At 39.8% G+C, this 13137-nt stretch overlaps 1 protein-coding gene across 2 annotated transcripts; it reads right to left on the reverse strand.

Moving 5' to 3' along the window:
- Positions 1-61: 61 nt before the first annotated feature.
- DUT (deoxyuridine triphosphatase) lies at positions 62-6718 on the reverse strand. 2 transcript variants are annotated; one of them, XM_075205206.1, is made up of 6 exons: positions 6425-6712; positions 6024-6115; positions 4352-4396; positions 1774-1848; positions 679-749; positions 62-328 (listed from the first exon to the last, which is right to left on the reverse strand). In XM_075205206.1, the coding sequence occupies exons 1-6, from the start codon at positions 6679-6681 to the stop codon at positions 272-274; spliced, it is 597 nt and encodes a 198-aa protein (XP_075061307.1). In that variant the 5' UTR covers positions 6682-6712; the 3' UTR covers positions 62-271. The 2 variants fall into 2 exon arrangements, with proteins under 2 accessions (XP_075061307.1, XP_075061308.1); XM_075205207.1 differs by lacking the exon at positions 62-328 and adding an exon at positions 1188-1251 and having other exon boundaries at positions 6425-6718.
- Positions 6719-13137: the final 6419 nt, after the last annotated feature.

Raw genomic sequence — 13137 nt, forward strand, 5'->3', positions numbered from 1 at the left:
AACAGAAAGACTTGATTATTGCCATTTGCAAATCAAAATATTTCAAATAAGACACACAATACCTTATGTATTCATTTTATTATTCAAACAAAAACACATAAAAAACAAAACAAAAATCATCCTAGGCTTCAAGAGTATAATCTAACCAAAAATGTCAAATTTGTTCTTTTGACCGGTGCTTTGGAACAGTAGAATTGAAGCTCCTTTGAAAGATGTGATGAGTGACCGATCCATAAGACAGACTTAATAATGTCAACATATTTTTAACTAATCAGTTTTGACCGGTTGACCCGAAACCACCAGCACCTCGCTCTGTCTCATCTAAAGTCTGTATACAGAAAAATGGTGGTGAGAGGACAAGAGGGGGTGGGAAGAAAAATAAGTCATGATTTCAGTATGAACACCAAGCATATAACTTGACCATTTAACAAATAAATATATACACACACACACACACACACACTATTGGAAATAGTAAAATAATGCACATTACGGGAAATGTGTCATCACTCAAATTTTATAAATTTGTTACCGTTGTGGTCTTGGAGACTGAGCAAACAAGTACACAAGACAAAATAAAAATATATAAAAACTCTTAGTAAATATTTTATTCCACCCCAACAAGCAGAAATGTAGGTCTTCTATTCAGAATATATTTTACTGAATGTAAATACTTACTTTAACCTCCTCAAGACCAGGATACAGAATTCTTTCACATATCAACTGAGCTACTCTGTCGCCTTTCTTAACTGAAAGATTCAAAACAGGACTGGTTTAGTCATTTGTCATAATGTGACAAGAATATGAAAATATATAATCTCTATAACTCATGTTGCAGAGAACATATCAGCTGTCTACATTGCAGGCAACCGAAGATACTATGTTTATCAACTGAAACAAAATCAAAGTCATGAAACGGTTTTAAATTAAACCGTGCAAGTCTCTGAGCAGTGGTTCTTCATTCTGGTAACCAAGTATTACCAAAAGGATTCCCCTCTGTATGAACAGGGCCTGAAAACATTGCCTGCTTGGGTACTAGTTGTCCAGAGTAGAAACAATGCATTATAGAATATCTGTTTTACAGAGGGTTATTTGGCACATTGCTTGTCTAACTTGTCACATTTGGGAGTGATCATAATCGATTCATGTGCAGCTGTTCTTTAAATAGCAAGTAAAGCTAAACTTACAAGTTCGGATGCTCCAACATGAACATTCCTCTTGGTACAAAATGTGCTGCTTCCAAGCTTCTCACTTAGTTTACGATTTAAAAAAAAATAAAAAAAAATAAACAATTCAGAAAAGATCACCGAGCTCTGTGGCCATATAAAAGCAGGCAGAAAGCTTTTATACAGGTCACAGATATTCAAGGTGACTTCTATTTTCTATACGAATTAGCAGCATCATTCTAATACACACGTTTTCCCTAACACTTAAGTGCTCACATCATAACTTCGATATTATATAAAAAACCTCTATACCTCCACAAAACGTGACATTTTTTACATTTACAGAGCTGAGCACAAGCACAAGTTAATCATTTGTCCGTAAACAAGGTGACCGACTGCAGTGTGTGCAGATCACCCCCAAGATCACAACTTATCCCAAATATTTACAGTTCCAATAGCTCCCAAATGGTTTACAAATATATTTTTGAATGAAATTAGAAGTTCTCTTTGAAATGACCAACCTGTAATTTAGGTTTAGTCCTTGAGGACAATAGTTCACCTTGTTAATCTCTCTGTAAAACTGCATTACATATATTACATGACGTACCTTCAAACACCTCTTTTCCAAAATTAAATAATACAACGCCAACATTCCCTCTATAGTCCTCATCAATAACACCAGCTAAAAGGAAAAGGTCAAAAGACAGAAACAAGTGATAAATTGGTAAACAAATGGTTTCATTTAAGGAGAAATAACAGACTAGAATATACACCCTGAATCATCATAAAGAAAATAAAATGTTCAAGCATCTTAAAATGTGAACACAAAGCAATTATGTGAAATAGTCTTTGCAGTGCAGAATTACATTTTACGTTGTGTAATATGGTGGAAAGAACATTGCAGCAATCAGTGGAAAAGGCACATTGGTGCTGGCAGGTTAATTTGATGGCCCTCGATGCAAGTTCTAACTGTCAGGGCCTTGGCTCTGAAAGCAGTCTACGCCTTCCAGCTGTGGAAGAGAGCACAATGTTGCATTGTGTTTGTATTTCTATAGAGTATTTCAAATGTTTGGAAATGAAAATAAGATTTCAGAACAAGATTCAGAGATCAAAAAAAAACAACACACATTACTTAATAGAGTATATAAAATATTTTAAGGGGACAACTGAGAAAAGGAACACAACTGTCCAAATTAATATATCCTCTAAGTGAAAGGAGTAAAAAAAAAAAAATAAAATATATAAAATGCTAAACTATTTATTTTTATTAAAAATGATGGATCCAGAGGTTTTCGGATCACCTGCTTTTTCCGCCACAATTCCAAAGGTCAGCTAATAATGAGTATAATTCAATGACAGTCTGGCTTGTGGTCAACTGAACTGCTTTTCCTCCCCCAACAGGCAGTAAGGACACCATTATCCAATATGAAATACCCAACAGCCATTGATGACCTTGTGTCCATGTAAGAACTTGTATTTCAATACAGAGGAATAGAAGGTCATGTGCAGTAATGATTGTGTTCTGAAAGCACTACTAATAAATGCTTGTAAGGAGATCTTTCACGTGGGAAGTATCTGTTCACCTTCAAGGTGGATTTTTTCTTATTTTTAATAGCCCCCTTTCAGTTTTTTGGGCAAGCCCACAAATGTAGTTAAAAAACGCTTATGTTTAGTAAGCTATCCCCTAAGGGTATTACCCATTTACCTAATAAAATGTATTAACTAGTTGTTTTTCTTTGACAGATACGCTCCATGTGAATCAGAGTATGTGAAAACAGAATGTAGTCTTTATTCAGGTCATAGCCAACCATTTGTAATGCCGAGACAAAGACGACCAGGAGATTGACTCTTCCAGCATCACCTTTCCTCAACATCATTAGGTTTAGTTTTTCTGCTCAGTTTAAATTCAGCACAATTTCTGCTGGAAAAAAAATTATTTCTATGCAATGTCTGGACAAAATAAGAGTAGACTTGAAGTCAGTAAGTAAAATATGATACAGCAGAATGTTCTGAGGGACCAGCTAGGCTCCAAAATAATTTTTTTAAGCAAATTGACCACCTGAGATTTGTCAAGCCATTGTATTAGTCATTGGCAACCTATATCTCTCCAAGTGTTTGCAGTGAAACTACAAACTACAGCATGCTATACCAGATGATAGTCGTCAGGGTATTCTGGAACTTGTAGTTTTACAACACTTGTTTTTCAAGCATACAGAAAAAAAAAAAAACTTTTTATCAGATCAAGAAAACAAAAACCATAAAACCCCCCACACACAACTTAGTAGGCAGCTACAACGAGATGTAAGGGCTAAAGCGATGCCCACTTGTACCACAGGCACCCACTCTGCCTGCCTGAAACTGGTCTGCTTTAGTAGGAAAGAACGCTGGAATTTTGGAGCCTGCTGGGAACCTGTCACATTGGTGTAACAGTGCACCAAAGGCAACTATGGCTATTTGTGTGTCTTATTAATAAACTTCACCCAAAACATTTTTTCCCATTTTGGGTAGTTATATTTTAATGCACTGCCATTATTGAATGAACACACCCTTCCATTCCCCAGCATTGAGTTTTATGTTTATTTTATTCCCCCCACCCCCATTAATTGTATTGTTTCTATCAAATTATAGTTGGTCTATCAAAATGACAGCCTGTGCAAAGTACCAGGTTTGTCAGTCAAAGTTCATCTTGTCTACTCTAGTAACTACATTATGTTAACCTAATAACTCAAGAAATACTATAAAAAAAACAAAACAAAAAACCCAACAAGCAGCATAATGCATTTATGTATACATTCTGTGTCTCCGCTGTCAAATACATTTTTCAAACTCAAGCTTTCGAGAGGGACACCATCATGGCAGTGGTAATGTACAGTATGTATGCGGATAAATAATGCTGTTTAAGAGGAATGTGCTGTACAGAGGGGTTGTCAAAAAAATGGTCAATAACCCCATAATATAAATATTTTGCTTTGATTGTGGCTGTCTTGTTTAAATGTGATATGTACATACTGTGAAGGAGGTACACAAAAAACCAAAAATGATCTGCTGCATATATACTTGCCTACAGGACAATTTAGTTATTAATTACCAAATTGCTGTGTAATTTCTTAAAAAATGTAATAAACTTTTCCAGTCTGCACTTGTACAATTTACTGGAGGAAAAAAAAACAAAAAAACAAGTGTACCTCCAACATCAATGAAGTGTTTGGCAGCTAAACCAGATCGTGGAGCTAAAATGGGAAAAGAAAAGAAAATAATTAAAGCAACATCCTATTATCTACAAACCTTTAAAATAATGTATTAAAAAGGAAGCCAATAAATCCTGAAAAATAGTGCGGGCACAGATCTTATTGTATTATTAATGAGACCTGTAATGTGACTGAAGCACAAGTCCCCCATATGTGATGGTTTTGTATACACATGTAGGGCTTTGCATGAGCATTATTTAAGCCAGTCTCTTTTTTTTTTATAGGTTTGGCATGTGAAAAGAGGGGATAGTAAAGCCCACAGATATCAATGTTAGGAGAAATCCCAATACAATGCACACAGCAGTCTACAGAAGGGATATAACGGAGCAGGATAGAGAAGTAGACCATGCTCTAATTTACCTCTATACAAGTTTCCTTTTGTATCCATTCTTCCAAATAGATTTAAATAATGCTCATGTGCACAAGACCTTTTGAGAGTTCTGGGTTAAATTCTACAATCTCAATCCAGATGCCCTCTGAAATATTCAGCCACAGTTCCTGAACAGAAGTTCCTGAACAGACCTCAATCAGTGGAAGATGTAGAAGAGTGGGTACATCCGTTGTCTCTTGTGAAGTCACAATACAGCTAGATGGTTTGTATAGAGATTAGGGATGCGAGAATAGGATGCAAAGAACGGTTGGTATAGAGCGCACAACTTGAGGCAGAAGGGAGTCAGCAACTATTGCATACGAAAAATACTCAACTCATCCAGTCTATGGGCACAAGTAACGGAATTAACCCATTTAAATTTTGTCTTACGAGTGTAAATATATTAAAAAATAAATTTCAAATATTTTAAAATGAAACCAATTGAGCATGGCAATACTATATTGATGTTGCAAAATGTAGGATAAAGTAAAATGAGATCAGTGATTAAAGAAAAATGTGTAATAGAATTAAAAAGGGAGAAATTAAAGCAAATAACTCCTTAATTGGTCCTCTATGCTCATTAACTCAATATGTTCACACTTGAGGATATTCTTTGTTTGAACTATTATACATACATTCAGATTAATCAGCACTATAGATAGAATAACATCTGTTATCTTTACAGAAACCATGGGAAATATGGGATGCCTTTGATCTATTTGATCATTTTTTAAGAAATGTTTTATAGGCATCCTATTTTAGAGAGAATGGAGAACAATAAAGTTATTTTTCAGCAGAAACCTCATTGGTTTCAATATTCGCCAACAAACCCAAGTACAATCAGAACCAAAATTACACATCATTAGAGAACATCCCACCAGGTTCTACAGTGCCTTATGCATCAAGTATTCAGAATAATTATATATATATATATTTTATTTTTTTTATTATTTTTTTTTAAGTGTATTATTCATATTCTTGTGTATACATACTTCTGTACTTGCACTCAACTGGACAGCAAGTAACAGCATGTAATCTATGCACTGTCACACAAAGGCTGCGTGTTAGGTAGAGGACACTGGACTTTAAAGCAGCGTTGAGGGACATGGGAGCCAAAATTAAGCAGTTTTTTTTTTCCTTCTAACGCCAAAGTGGACGAGCTACCATGTAGTAAATACAGAAAAAGGGCAAAGCGAATTCGCTTTAAAGACTATTAATATTAAACATTCAGCAACTTACCAATTCTACCATAGCATCCACTTGGAACACAAATCTGGATGTCAGTTTTCACAATAGCCTTGTCTTGTGGAGCTATCACATAGTCATATGCACTTTAGAAAACAAAACATGAATATCATATGTAAAAGATTTAGACAGAAAGGAGAGAAGTTAGCATATGCACCCACTGTTCTATATTTACACACACAAAGTACAAATTTCCCTCCAAAAAAAAGGGTCATGTTACACTAGTCTCTTGATCACATATGAACAAATTACGGAATTTTAGATAATGAACCCCCCCACCCGAAAAACAAAATATCATGTGTGTGTGTGTGTGATCTGCAGACTAGCAGGAAGTCACCTTCTGTACAGAGTGTGTGAGATCCATAGAGATAGATACATCCATCTCAGCCACCTACCTGTACAGATCATATCCAGCGGCCAGTGCGGAGCCCCTGGTGGGGGCAGCAGCATGCTCAGATAACTTGGCGAACCGGAGCACTGCAGGCGGTGTGTTACTGATCTCTTCCTTCGCCCGTTTGGCCGGAGAGGTCTGGACAGGGGTGGGCGCCATAGTGCAAGAGCGACACAGAGATACTGAACCAGATCGAATTATCCCGCCAAATGTAACCCGCCGAACCTGTCGGAAACAGGGTGATGACAAGATCCCCTTCATCTAAAGGACCGTCTGACATCAGCAGTCATGTGACTGCAGCGGTCACATGGTACACAGGGGAAGCTTGTTCCTCTGTGCCTGCTGAAAGTGATGCAGAATCAGGTAGAGCAGTGTTCTAGCAACAAACACTGCAATGGTGTTTTCCCCAGTCAGCCTCATTCGCGTGTGAGGCGGTCAGGCATTATTTAACCCCAGAGAAGAGTCTTAAAAACAGGACACACCAATTTGAGTGTTCCAACATTGTGAATGAATATTCCCAAAATTGCATTGCATGTCTTTTGTTTTTTTTTAGTGTTAACACTAAATGAGCTATACTTAATAATGGACAATGATTGATCCCCTCCAAACAATGGATGGAAGCAAATTTAGTTTACGCTTTCAGATTGCAGCCACAAAAAATCCTAGCTGCCACTTAGGAAGATCTTAACCCTCATCAGAGTCTAACCCAGCTCGCAGCATCCATCTTGTCCCTCTCCATTTAGCTTATTTTCTAAACCTCATGCAGAATACTACCCACCCTAATAGACACTATACGCACTTAACGTGTAAAATCTACCAACTGCGCTAACTAAAAAAAAATGAGTGCGGAAATCAAAAACACCTTTTGAGTGCACCATACACCCACTTAGTGTAAGGAAGCCCAGAGAGACATGGAAGGTCCCAATGTATGGGACACTTCCTTGTAAATCTATATTAAAAGGCCACTGAAGCTAGAAATGGTCCATTGTCTCCACCTCCCCATGACATTTTTCCTGTGCACAACCGCGATCATCGACACCCCTATTCTTCAGGTTCCCCTTAACGTAGAGCATCCCATGCAGGCCCGGCGCTCCCATTAGGCAACCTTAGGCAGTTGCCTAGGGCGCTGGGACCTGCAGGGCGCCACTGACTAGATTTTCTAATCTAGTCAGTGGCTCAGGAGAGGGTTGCGCCGCCACTGTTTTTCAGTGTCCGCGGCGCATCGGTGAAGTATCACACTGTCTGTCACTGACAGACAGTGTGAATAAAGTTCTTTCCCGGCGCCCCCCTCCCCTTCCAGCATGCATCACTACGCCTCCTGTGTGAAGAAGGTGCGGATCAGCTAGAGAAAAGGTAATTTTGCCTAGGGCGCCGTGAACCCTAGCACCGGCGCTGATCCCATGAAATGCAAGTGAGAGTTCTAAACTTCGGAGGAATTGCTTGCAATTCACCAAAGACAGACCCTTTGAGCATACCTGGGCAATCCTTTAGTAACAGTAGCACATCAAAGTGAGTACGCACAATCCTATTCTCCAACACCCTCCTAGAGGAGTTTTTGCCTCACCCATCCCAATCTGCCATTAACTTGTCACCTTCAAATTGAACAACATAGACCGAGAGGTATCCATGCTTGACTCAAAGATTTTTTTACAGGACCCTCATCCAACCATGCATTGAGAAAGGGGTGCCCCCAAACTCGAATGTTAGCTGCCCACCGAGAGGGAGACTCCAAAAAGAGACTCTCGAGATGAAGCTTCAATAAGACAGTGCTAAAGAACAGCACTGGGTTTACCATTCTCAGCCACCTTCATCCTTCGGTTTGTTTGTCACTCTCCTCTTGATGAAGTTCAACTTGTTCCCCCATAACAACTGAAAGAACAAGGAACTGACCATGACCCCTAATGATTCTGGCAACAGACATATGTACAAAAAAACTGGGCAAGTAAGTTTTGATCAAATCAGTCCGTTCTCTGTAGGGCAGCTTCTACTTCTTCCAGTCTTCCACCTTACAGGCGTTGCCTGTCAGTTTCAATTCCCAATTTCACTGGGCATAATCACCTATACCAAATTGAATGCCTAAGATTTTAACCTCTCTACTGGCCTGAGGGAGTGCATCTGGAATGACAAACTACCATCATTCCTCAGAGTATTCTCACATCTAATTTTCAATGCTACATGCCTCGGCCATGTGTCACAAGACAACCGTGACATTACCAGCATAGGCCACTACCTTCAAGGGTGCACTCCCCTCACTGTACCATTCTCAATCCTCCTGATAAATGGGTGAATTGCAAATACATAGATGAGGGAGCATGGGACAACCTTGCCTGACTCCAGATGAGACCCCAAAAGTAGGGTCCACCCATTCACAAAAGGGGAGCTCTCGACCTGTCTATAAGTGGTACATAGCCAATCAACCAGCCCTTTCGACCCTTCACAGTACAGTGCTGGGAAGGGGAAAGTAACAGGCCTGAAACTTCCATAATACTGTTAAAAATTATATTTGCCAGAATCTCCCTAACCAAATTGAGAAGAGCGATGGAGTGCCAATTCTCAATCCTGAATGGGTCTTTCCCCTTGGATAACAAAATAAGGGTGGACTACCTCATGTAGGGAGAGAGTAAGCCTCTACCCAAGCTTTCGTTAAACACCTCCACCAGGTGCGCATTCAGGAGGTCCACAACGGCTTTATTAAACTCAGAGGTTAAACTATCCGGGCTTGGGGATTTCTTATTTGATAGACTATCAATCGCCCTCCTGATCTCGTCCTCTCTTATCTTAGAATACAAGAGATTGAAAGAAGTCTGATTCCCACCAAGCCCAGACACCCCCTTCAGGAACTGCTCCATCCTCTCTGTGATAAATTCCTTCTCAGACAAACGGCAGGAGTAGAAGGAGTGCACAACTGACAAGCTACCTCCTTAGTCTTCCCAGAGGACCTTCTGGCATCGTGCAGTTCCCTCACTTCCTTCACATCAACCTACCAATTATAGTTAAGTTAGGGATCCGAGGAGTGGTACTTACCATAGTCCCTTTCCGAAATCAAAGGCATATTGGTCATACTGGCACTTCGTTATCTGAGATTTTACCCGGGTGATATCCCCACTACCTCCACCCTCAGAGATCAGGAAAACTAGTTTCCGCCTCAAGTCATGGCAGACGTTAATTTTTAACCAGTTCATCCAAACTACCAGTTCCTTAAAATAACTAAGAGTTCTTCCTTTTAATTCCTCCCACCACTCTGGCCTAACTCAATCTGCATCCAAAAGGGTTTCTTGCGTTTCAAGGAAGTCCTATAAGGATTGTCTAACCTCCTGGTCCTCCAGAAGCTAGAGTTCAGACACCACAGGCCCCTGTCTTTGTGAGGGGTGTCTGAATTATTTGAAGATACGCAAAGACAAACGTGATCCACTGCCAACAACTTTAGAGTTGATGTGACAGAGCTACCTTTAACAAAAAATCTATCTATTCTTAATCTACTTCTACCTCTAAAAAAGGTGAACCCCATGAGGTCTGCAGAGTCTCGAAATGCACATCTACCAGCCCAGCCTGACTATACTAAATAAAAACTTGCATCATAGCCCAGCAATGTCCATGAGTCTTTCCTATCATCTGGCCTAACAGTGGTGTTAAAATCACCCCCAAAGACAATCTGCAGCCCGTAAAAAGGTAAGGCTTAATTTCCCTAAAAAGGTATTTCCTGCCCTGTTGGATCTGTAAACCATATATATTTATCAGCCTCAGGACCTGCCCTCTTAGAAAAACATCTAACTATACATCTGCCCATGTTTATTTCTATAATCTGCTGAGTGGTTACCATGCCAGTAAAAAGGACTGCCACTCCACCGAACGGCTCGGCCACAAGAGACCAATAGGAGGGACCTCACCTCCACTCCCGTTTGCATTTGTGGAGGTCCACAAGGCGTCCAACCCTGTCTCTTGCATAAACAAAAAACCTCAAGCGTGTTGAAAAAATATAACGACCTCAGTCGGTAAGCACAGATGCCACATTAATGGTAGATTGGGGAGCCATCATTAAAGATTATAGGCATGGCCATTGCCTTTATTTCCTTTCAGCATCATATTACCTAACCCCTATAAGACCTTTGACCCCATCACCGGGTCCTGTACACCATCATTTATGGCTAAAGTGTCTTCTAACATAACCACACCATCCACCTTAGGAATTGTTGTCCCCCCGCGCCTCCCCTTCTGGATCTGTTCTCTCCTCCCACCTGCTTGGATCTATCCAACCCACCTACCTCCTATTCTCCTCCCTATCCCTCAGATTCCCTCTGGGGGATATAGTAGTTCATAAACTATGAACTACCTCAGTAATAGTTTCAGTATCCTCTGTTAAACTAGTGGATTCCCCACCTATTTGAAAAAAATATGATATCTGTGCCCACTTTGTCACCTGATTTCATGCCCAAAACTGTGTTGAGCCAGGCAAAATACAATTATTTTGTATGTAAGTGACCACCCTGTCTTGATACCCACTCTCAAATTTGTGGCCCAATGGGATTGAAGTGAGCTCCTGACTTCCATACACTTATTTACTGTTTACCAAGATTTGCTGAGTTTCCTGGGGATCCTCCCTGGAAGAGTCCTGTGGCTGTTGGGCCTAGTCTAGGCCTACTCACAGAACCACCAGTGAGTACCAGCAGCTAGGGAGTAAGGCCTAGAGATGAGTCTCATTGTGGTTACCCCACTAGGGCCAGGAAAAAGGGAGCTGAAGGTGCTTCAGGGATTTGCAAAAAGCCTCCCAAATCTGCAGAGGTAACACCTGGAGGAAATGCTTTGCATGTGCAAGCAATGAGAAAGGGGGTAAAGGCCCCAGAAGAAATTGCAGTGACCAAAGGTACTGGTGCAATACTGGGGGAGACGGTGCAGGGTAAAGGAAAATATAACATTACTATAGACACCACATTTTCAGTAGCGGATGCCTCTGTAATGAACACTGGCTGTAAAAGTAATAAAGAGGTGGATGGTGGGTGACTGGGGTGATACTATGGAATTGGAAGATGTAAAAGGAAAACTAGAAGTAGCCAAGAATGAGGCGGAGAAGTTAAAGGAGCAGATATTGTTGCTAAAAAGGAAAAGAAACAAAGCATTTAGCTCAAATAGAGCAATTATCTTGCAAGAAATAAAAGACCTGTGGGTATATTTACTATACTGCGTGTTTGGAGATGTTAACTAGCAGCCACTCAGATTCTAGCTGACATTTTGTAGAATGTACTAAATAAATGATAACTAGGGGCCTTTAAGGATCTTAACTTGAGAAACTTCTTATATAAGACTCCTGGACAAAACCATGTTACTTTGCAAGGGGTGCAAATTATTATTCTGTTTTGTACATAAGTTAAATACTGACTGTTTTTTTTCATGTAACACACAAATACCTGATAGCTTATTTGTACACTGAAATTTAAAGTTGATATTTGTGTGCTACATGAAAAACAGCCAGTATTTAACTTATGCGCAAAACAGAATACTAATTTGCACCCCTTGCAAAGTAACATAGTTTTGTCCAGTAGTCTTAAATAAGAAGTTTCTCAAGTTAAGATCCTTAATGAATCAGGCCCTAGAATCTGATTTGTTGCTATAGGCCACATCTTTACTTTTTCCAACCCGCAGTTTAGTAAATATGCCCCCTGTACTGTGTGCAAAAAGATAAAGAAGCAACAGTGTGTTCAATAAGTGCTTCAATGAATGCCGAGGGAGCTGAATCTACAAGTGTAAAAGAAGAATCAATGGTCAGCATGCAAATCTATGTATATAGATAGGGTTCACAAATATTGCCACCAAATTTGCCTGTTCACTCAGGCTATATCCAAAAATAGAACAATGTCAGTTTTATTGAAACGGTGGTTGGGTTTCTGTCTCTGTAACACTCAGTATGAAGGACTATTTTTATAAATAAATATTTCTATTTTTCAGTTTTTTGTTTTTCAACACTTGTGCTGGTTTTTGTCCTTAAACACTTTCTGCATTGATTTGGTTTGCTGTTCACCTGTATTGCTGTGGATCCTAACAATAAAGATCCTGTTTGAATCCGACACAAGACTTTGGCTGGTGACTTGTTGTTAACGCACTATAGTCATCAATTGTGATATAAGTTTGGATGTTATCCCTGTGTTTTACTGGGTTTCCTCCGGGTTCTCCAATTTCCTTTCACAGTGCAAAAACATAAACTTGACCCTAGTCTGTGTGTGTAGTATGGAATTTAGATTGTAAGCTCACCATTATAAAAAGTGATAATGCAAGTGATGTGTAATTAGTGATGCCATCTATCTTGATTTTAGCAATGATTATATCCATATAAAATTATGCTGTGCACATTTTTACATTTGGGAAGACAAGACCAGAGCTCTGTTAGACCTATAGTTTGAGTAATTCTGACCGCCGCCACTGATCACCTCCTCTCACTCTCGTCTTTAGGACTTTGCCCGGGCTGCTCCCCTGCTGTGGAACGATCTTCCACGTTCCATCAGGTTAGCATCTACTCTCAAAGGCTTCAAGCGTGCCCTTAAGACTCATTTTTTTATTCAAGTCTATCAGTTCTCCTAACTTTCTTGTCCTGGCTCTCTCCCCTAGTTAGTACCACCCTTTATGTGTGTCCCCCTCCCTTTAGGTTATTAGCTCTCATGAGCTGGGCCCTCTTTCCTTGTGTGCTCCTTCTACTGTTCCTTCACCCTCTGTACCTCTTGGCCTGCT

Source organism: Mixophyes fleayi, chromosome 4 (genome assembly GCF_038048845.1).
Source record: "Mixophyes fleayi isolate aMixFle1 chromosome 4, aMixFle1.hap1, whole genome shotgun sequence".
Classification (NCBI taxonomy): domain Eukaryota; kingdom Metazoa; phylum Chordata; class Amphibia; order Anura; family Limnodynastidae; genus Mixophyes; species Mixophyes fleayi.

What these genes read in the sequence shown, in the direction of transcription:
- DUT (XM_075205206.1), bottom strand. Translation starts at nt 6,681, where the DNA reads ATGAAGGGGATCTTGTCATCACCCTGTTTCCGACAGGTTCGGCGGGTT. An exon ending in GCTGGATATGATCTGTACAG is followed by an intron (nt 6,116 to 6,424) that starts GTAGGTGGCTGA and finishes TGTTTTCTAAAG; the next exon opens with TGCATATGACTATGTGATAG. An exon ending in ACACTTCATTGATGTTGGAG is followed by an intron (nt 1,849 to 4,351) that starts GTACACTTGTTT and finishes TTTTCCTTTTAG; the next exon opens with CTGGTGTTATTGATGAGGAC.